Source organism: Aquarana catesbeiana, linkage group LG01, assembly GCF_042186555.1.
Source record: "Aquarana catesbeiana isolate 2022-GZ linkage group LG01, ASM4218655v1, whole genome shotgun sequence".
In the NCBI taxonomy this organism is placed as follows: Eukaryota; Metazoa; Chordata; class Amphibia; order Anura; family Ranidae; genus Aquarana; species Aquarana catesbeiana.
In genome coordinates, this window is record NC_133324.1 from 63,942,516 (window position 1) to 63,951,101 (window position 8,586).

General features: G+C 43.9%; 1 protein-coding gene across 1 annotated transcript in view; it reads right to left on the reverse strand.

The window, feature by feature from the left end:
• LOC141131818 (tetraspanin-36-like) overlaps nt 1–5,832 on the reverse strand; it is a 29,091-nt gene extending 23,259 nt beyond the window's left edge. Inside the window, exon 1 of the mRNA XM_073619536.1 lies at nt 5,677–5,832. Within this exon, the coding sequence (XP_073475637.1) occupies nt 5,677–5,736 (60 nt within the window). The 5' untranslated portion in view covers nt 5,737–5,832. The remainder of the gene's footprint in view (nt 1–5,676) is intronic.
• Between the last annotated feature and the right edge of the window lie 2,754 nt (nt 5,833–8,586).

Genomic DNA, 8,586 nt, shown 5'->3' on the forward strand with positions numbered 1-8,586 from the left:
TGATTAAACTGATAACTTTTCAAGCATGACATGGAAAATATAGGTTTGGGAGCTGATAAGGTAAAGCTCAGATTACACACACAGCTGAAGTCAGGTGAGCAACTCGCACAATGCTACACCCTGTTTTATATGGCTGCATTGTAAAACAAGATTTTACGTACATAAAAAAGGAAGATCAGAAAAAATAAATTACACACCCGTTTCCTTTTAAACTCTCTACTGAATTTTACAGGGTTTTTTCACAAAATGTTTTACAGTTTCATGAAGTTTTGACTAAAACATCTGTCAATGTTACAAGTAACCATTTCCTGATAGAACAGGTCTGAGTTTGACTAATCTGAAGAATCTGGCTGAAAGAAAAAATAAATAAAAAAAGTACTTTGCATGTGGTCAGACCAGTTCAGAACAGGAATAGGGGGGAGATTTCACTATTTCTGCGTATGAAAAGAAAATAGTGTAACAAAAGAATATCAGCCTTGGTCGTGAGGTTAATTAAAGAGGAACGGCAGTCTGCTCACGTAATTTGTAATAAAAACATCTTTGCCAGTCTGAAGCTTCCCTCCAACCACTTTACATAGTCATTCATATATACTGGGATTCTGTACTTGCCAAATATGCTGAAGAAATCTCCCTCCACTGAGTCTGACTGCAACCATTTTAACTGTGGGCAGCTGAAGCTGCTGCCTGTTCACTTCCTGGATTTGCACAGAGGCACACCTCTAGCTCTGCAGCTCTCATTGGCCCTCTTATGACAGAGAGGGGAGAGAGGAGAAGGATGTCATATGCCTAGGCTTTTTACCAGACAGCAACAGGAAGTTAGCTGTATAAGGCATTTACTGGCAGAAAAAAAAAAAAAAAAGTTTTACTATCCAAACTTAAAAACGTGGGCAGAAGATTTAATGGATGGAAAGGAAAAAAAAATAAAAAGACTGAAGATCAGTTTTAAAGGACAATGTAAGTATAACAGCATAAGAAGTACAGCTGTGTGTTTTACTTAGCAGTGTCTCTGGAAGCCTATAAGGATGTAAAAGGTAGATTCCTTGCTAGCACTGCTACTAGTATGGCAGTGCATGATAGAAGAGGACGGAGCCGCCAGGGCAACTACAGGTCCTTACAGTCCATCACTGTCAAGGTATACAACAGGGATTCATTGGAGGCCACTGTCGCGGCAGGGTAGGTTGGGGAGAAAGGCTGGTATAGCAGTGGGGTAAGATGGGGTAGTAGTAGGCCAGTGTAGCATACCTCCCAACATTTTGAGAAGGGACACCTACTAGCAAATGTATGTAGGCATAGGACACGCCCCCTGCCACACCCCTTTAAAAAGGAGAACAGAAAAAAAAAAAAAAAAAAAAAAAGTTAAATTAAATCCATAAAGGGACTTTTTTACCACTATTATTCGTTCATATTGGCTTTTAAAATTTACAAATGCAGCAATTTCGAATTTGGATGAAATGTTTAGCACTGGGAAACACTTTTCGAAAGATAAAAAGTGCATTTTATATACAAATATATAGATCAGGGACAAATGAGGGACAAATGAGGGACAAATGAGGGACAAATGAGGGACAAATGAGGGACAAATGAGGGACAAATGAGGGGGGGGGGGTTGGGGGAAGAAGGACAGAGGGACATTGCACCAAATCAGGGACAGTCCCTCCAAATCAGGGACAGTTGGGAGCTATGGTGTAATAGTTGGGTAAGTTATGGTATTTGGCCAGTGTATCATTGGGGTAAATTGGGATAGCAGTAAAATATTTTTTTTTTTGGCCACCTATGTTTTCATTGGGTCTTTGATGGTGCTGGAAGATTTACAAGACTCTCTGCAGCTGTAACATAAGATCTACGATCTGATAGACCATCATTCAACTGCAGTACATGGGACTCCCATTTACATATATCACCAGATTCAGATTATATATTGCAATACACTCTACATATCAAGCTAATCTCATACACCAGTGTGTAATTGTACGACAATCAAAATTTCTAAATTATTAGATTGACTTCCTTTGGTCTCTTTCAGCCATGAGATGTTCACGCCTAGTTTTATACAACTACTATAGACATAGCAGGGGCTCTTCTTTCGTTTGGTTACCAAACCCTCCAGGATAACCCCTTCTATAGGGTACAAAGCCCTCCTGAACTTCTCTCCAGCTTTCTAAATGGGTCATACTGGAGGGTATGGATTGCCTTGAACACCGAGCTTTCACCTACTTACCCAGTGCTAGTCCTCATATGGTGGCCATAGGGTTGCCACCTCATCCCTTTAAATCCGAACACATAGGAATTACACAGGTTCTGAGACTAATTTAGTGCAGATAAGGCACCAAGTGAGTTGAATTACCACCTTAATCAGCCACAGAACCTGTATAATTAATGTGTTCAGGTTTAAAGAGATGAGGTGGCAACTCGGTGGCCACAGGGAGATTTTCCTCTTTACCAACCACCTAACCTAGATGGAACTATAGGGCATAATACATGGGAGAGAGTGCCAGGAGCAAATCTTTCTTCTAAAAGGTTCCAAAGGTCAGTCTGTGACCCAAAAATTCACAGATAACCAAAATATTTTTTTTCCTTGGGCAGTTCCTTGGTAGGGTTGGGTGTGTCAAATATACGAGATCGGTACAGAAACTGAAAGCCCATTGAAGGACAACCAATGTCACCAAGCTAGATTGAGATAAGGTCAGCCGCCAGATTCGATATCCCATACATATAACAATTAGGAGCTGGGCAGGTCTGGCATGATATCTGCTAAAAATGTACCCTCACATACAGGCAGAATAAAAGAAATCCATAGTGCAGGAGATATGTAGGCTGCCATTGCAGTCTTCTGAAAATAATGCTTCTTCATTGGTTGAGTCACTGACCTGAAAGAAGTATGCAGATGAGGAATTCTGACTTCACTTGTCCCATGCTTGTTCCAGATCATGAGAAAGTATATAATAAAAGAAGCGATTTGATGCCAGAGGTTGTATTTGCAGAGGTCAGTGTTGTCAATACACAACTTGAGCAAGAGAAAAGCCATGGAACCCCCATCCAAGCAAACTGAGTGGATAAAGGAATCTCCACTGTCGGCTATTGTATTCTGGCAGCCGCAGCGCCCATGGCTGTCTGAATACACAAACATCAGATAAGACGCGGTCTGACTGATCATATTGCACCTGACTCAGTCAATTTTTGTAGTGCTTGCCGCCCCCTCTCCCCCCTCCTTGTATGGACCTTAAACTCTTGGTTACACAATTGTTTTCTATGCGCCCGTTCGCACCATAGATGTGCGGTAGCGTGCAGAAAAATGCAGCTCAGCAGACAATTGGGGGAGATTTACTAAAACGGGTGCAGCTGTGCATAGTAACCAATCAGCTTCCAGGTTTTTATTGCCAAAGCTTTAGAGCCGGTTCACACAGGGGCAACATGACTTGCAGGCCGACTCTGAGGCGACCTGCACACGACTTCAGCAGCGACTGGCAAGTCGCCCCCAAAGTAGTACAGGAACCTTATTCTAAGTCGGAGCGACTTGAGTCGCTCCTATTAGAACGGTTCCATAGTACAGAACAGGACGCGACTTGTCAGGCGGCCAAGTCGCCCCTGTGTGAACCGGGGCTTATTGAACAAGCTGAAGCTAATTGGTCACTATGCACAGCTGCACCCGTTTTAGTACATCTTCCCTAATGTGAACAAGCCCTAAAGCCCCGTTCTCACAAAAAAAAAAAAATTGTCCGACTTTTTTTCCCTTGCTAGTCGCAAGCACCCCCATCAAATCATTCTTTGCAGCCATTACCTTTTGTACCACCACCCCCTCCCTTTAGAATGTAAGCTCTACGAGCAGGGCCCTCCTGTACCTTTTGTATTGAACTGTACTGTAATTGTGTTTTCCCCCTTATACATTGTAAAGCGCTGCGTAAACTGTTGACGCTATATAAATCTGTAATAATAATAATAATAATTTACTAAAGTTATTTAAAAAAAAATAAAAAATCTCATATGACAGAATAAAAGTTCAGAAGTGATGTCATGCGTTAGTGCATTGTATGTTTTTGGACGACAACCGTACCGAATAAAAAAAAAAATAAATATAAAAAAAATTTTTCGAGCTTGTCCCATCGGATGAACCGTCATGATCGGCTCTCCAAAACCGTACACTAAATGATCAGATTATCATACAAGCGCTTTGAAAGCGGTATTTTTTCCCCCATACGATTTTCAGATTGTGTGTACAGGCCATTAGACTAGGCACCTTTTGTTTTTCAATTTCTTTTAGGATTTACCTTCAACTATATAGTACAAGGGTCTACCTGATTATAATATAATCATTATATACACAGATCGTTTGGGTAATGCTGGCCATACACGGGGGGAAAAAAAAAAAAAAAAAAAAAAAAAGGGGAAGGAGGAGGAGCATTCTTTTATGTCCACTGAACGATTTATCGGTCATTACATGATGGCACCAGCGTTTGCGCTCACAGCCGAATGTTTGAAAAATGGGTTCGGCCGACTTTTTGTATAGTGTATGGCCAGCATTAGACCCCATACACACTATTAGATTTTCTGCAGATTTTTGTCTTCGGATTTACCAAAACTATATAATATGAGGTCAAACCTTAATGCCGCGTACACACGGTCGGACTTTGTGTCTACAAAAGTCCAACGGACGCTGACGGACTAAAGCTGGCTGGTAATCCGATCGTGTGTGGGCTTCTCCGGACTTTCAACGGACTTTTTTCAGCCTCAAATCCGACGGACTTTAGATTTGAAACATGCTTCAAATCTTTCCGACGGACTCGAGTCCGGTCGAAAAATCCGCTCGTCTGTATGCTAGTCTGACGGACAAAAACCCACGCTAGGGCAGCTATTGGCTACTGGCTATCAACTTCCTTATTTTAGTCCGGTGTACGTCATCACGTAAGAATTCGACGGACTTTTGTGTGATCGTGTGTAGGCAAGTCTGTTCGTTAGAAAGTCCGCCGCAAGTCCGCCGCAAGTCCGTCGGACAGGCTGTCGGACTTTTGTAGCTGAAAAGTCCGACCGTGTGTACGCGGCATAAGAGTTTCAATTTGTATGCAATCAGGCAGGCCCTTGCACTACATGGGTTTTGGTAAATCTGAAGACAAAAATCTGCGGAAAATCTAATAGTATATATGGGGGGCTTTAGGCTCGCCATACATGTTTAATTTTCCTTTAGACTTACCAAAAACCATATAACACGGGAGGTCAAAATTAAATAAATTTTCAATTGTATCCAATCAGGCAGGTCCCTGCACTACATTTTTTTTTTTTTTTTTTTTTAAACTAAGGGTAAATCTAAAAGGAAAATTGTACAAGAAAAATTGAACCTTAAAAAAAAAAAAAAAAAAAAAAAAAAGTCCTACAAGCCTCGGAGATGGGTGGGGTCCTGCAAATTTATCAATAGGCAGCATTGTAAACGAATGGCTACGCTTATGAATGGTCGGGCTTTGTGTCCATTACTGAGCAGCACATAATAGATCACAAAAGGCTCAATTCACAAACCGCTAACACACAAAGATCCATAAATTAAATTAAAAAAAAAAAAAGTGACAGTTATTTTCAGCAGAGAGCCAATGAGATTTACAAATCACAGTTAATTCGCTGAATATTATATCCTTGTATGAAAGCTTTGTGAATTGAGGCTAATAAATGGAATATTTGAAGACAACTCACCAGGAAGACGAGGCTGATGATGATAAGGCAGAGTTTGGAAGTGAAGGATCCGACCCCCATTGTTGCTTCTCTTCTCAGGCTCCTCCAGGCAATGCTTCTACCTCTCTATTCAGCTGGAATAATAAGCTGCACATCACATGTTATAAGCCTTTCCCCGCAGTCACATGACTCCCTCCCCATAGGTGATACACAAAGCCCTGACATCATTTCCTCATAGCAATGTATGCATGGCTCAACACTGATAACCACAGCGACTGATAGCACACAATACAGATTCCTTTCATATTAAAAAAAAAAACATTTAAACTATAACTAAAGACATTTTTATTCTAGTTTTGTAGAGAATAGAGAGGGATTAGAACACCTGTCAGGTTTTTATTGCTGTCTGTGTCCCTGTTAGGGAGATTAATCTTCTCTATTTGTCCTGTTTACCACCGAAAATTGCAAATTTTGGGTTGTCACCAGAACAGGAAATCGTCCTGTGGGGACACTAGGTGCTTTCCTACACTTTGAGGGATTTCCTCTCACTTCCTATGTTGGCTTTGGGGCAGGAAGTGAAGGGAAATCTCCCCGATGGGGACACAGGTGGCGAAAAATAAAAAAATTAAAAACTCGATAGGGGTTATAACCCTTGCTCCAGCCAAAATGATAAAAAAAAAAAAAGTTTTGCCTTTTGTTCTGAAACCAGTTTTGCAACATTTTTTGTTCTTAAAGGAAAAGGAAAAACTGTCTCCAAATAGGAGCTGCATATTTCTTGTCATTGCTATGACCACCACCAAAGAAAAATGCAAAATACATTCTCCTACTTCTGGCGATCACAGCGATACCACATATGTGTATATTGTTTGTTGTTTGGATCTGATGGGGACCCTGATGTAAGGGGGGGGGGGGCTCTGATGGGGACCCTGATGTAAGGGGGGGGGGGGGCTCTGATGGGTGCCCTGATGTAAGGGGAAGCTCTGATGGGTGCCCTGATGTAAGGGGAAGCTCTGATAGGTACCCTAATGTAAGGGGAAGCTCTGATGGGACCCTGATGTAAGGGGAAGCTCTGATGGGGACCCTGAAGTAAGGTGAAGCACAGATGGGTGCCCTGATGTAAGGGGAAGCTCTGATGGGGACCCTGAAGTAAGGTGAAGCTCTGATGGGGACCCTGATGTAAGGTGAAGCTCTGATAGGTGCCCTGATGTAAGGGGAAGCTCTGATGTGGACCCTAAAGTAAGGCGAAGCTCGGATGGGTGCCCTGATGTAAGGGGAAGCTCTGATGGGGACCCTGATGTGAGGTGAAGCTCAGATGGGTGCCCTGATGTAAGGGGAAGCTCTGATGGGACCCTGATGTAAGGGGAAGCTCTGATGGGACCCTGATGTAAGGGGAAGCTCTGATGGGGACCCTGAAGTAAGGTGAAGCTCAGATTGGTGCCCTTATGTAAGGGGAAGCTCTAATCTGGACCCTGATGTAAGGGGAAGCTCTGATGGGACCCTGATGTAAGGGGAAGCTCTGATAGGGACTCTGAAGTAAGGTGAAGCTCAGATGGGTGCCCTGATGTAAGGGGAAGCTCTGATGGGGACCCTGATGTAAGGGGAAGCTCTGATGGGGACCCTGATGTAAGGGGAATCTCTGATGGGAACCATGATGTAAGGTGAAGCTCTGATGGGAACCATGATGTAAGGGGGGCTCTGATGGGAATCATGATGTAAGGGGGCTCTGATGGAAATGATGATGTAAGGGGGGCTCTAATGGGAATCATGATGTATGGAGGGCTCTGATGGGAATCATGATGTAAGGAGGACTCTGATGGGGACCCTGAAGTAAGGTGAAGCTCTGATGGGTGCCCTGATGTAAGGGGAAGCTCTGATGGGAACCATGATGTAAGGGGGCTCTAATGGGAACCATGATATAAGGGGGGCTCTGATGGGAATCATGATGTAAGGATGCTCTGATGGGAATCATGATGTAAGAGGGGCTCTGATGGGGACGCATATATAAAGGGGAGCTCTGATGGGAACCATGATGTAAGAGGGGCTCTGATGGGAACCATGATCTAAGGGGGGCTCTGATGCGAACCATGATGTAAGGGTGGCTCTGATGGGAATCATGATGTAAGGGGGACTCTGATAGGGACCCTGGTGTAAGAGGAAGTTCTGATAGGTGCCCGAATATAAGAGGAAGATCTGATGGGGACCATGATGTAAGGGGAAGCTCTGATGGGTGCCCTGATGTAAGGGGAAGCTCTGATGGGGGACCCTGATGTAAGAGGAAGCTCTGATGGGGGACCCTGATGTAAGAGGAAGCTCTGATGTGGACCATGATGTAAGGGGAAGATCTGATGGGTGTCCTGATGTAAGGGGAAGATCTGGTGGGGACCCTGATGTAAGGGGAAGCTCTGATGGGTGCCCTAAAGTAAGGGGAAGCTCTGATGGGTGCCCTGATATAAGGGGAATCTCTGATGGGGACCCTAATGTAAGGGGCAGCTCTGATGGGGACCCTGATGTAAGGGGAAGCTCTGATGGGGACCCTGATGTAAGGGGAAGCTCTGATGGGGACCCTGGTGTAAGGGGAAGCTCTGATGGGGACCCTGATGTAAGGGGAAGCTCTGATGGGGACCCTGATGTAAGGGGAAGCTCTGATGGGGACCCTGGTGTAAGTGGAAGCTCTGATGTGGACCATGATGTAAGGGGAAGATCTGATGGGTGTCCTGATGTAAGGGGAAGATCTGATGGGGACCCTGATGTAAGGGGAAGCTCTGATGGGTGCCCTAAAGTAAGGGGAAGCTCTGATGGGTGCCCTGATATAAGGGGAATCTCTGATGGGGACCCTAATGTAAGGGGAAGCTCTGATGGGGACCCTAATGTAAGGGGAAGCTCTGATGGGGACCCTGATGTAAGGGGAAGCTCTGATGGGGAACCTGGTGT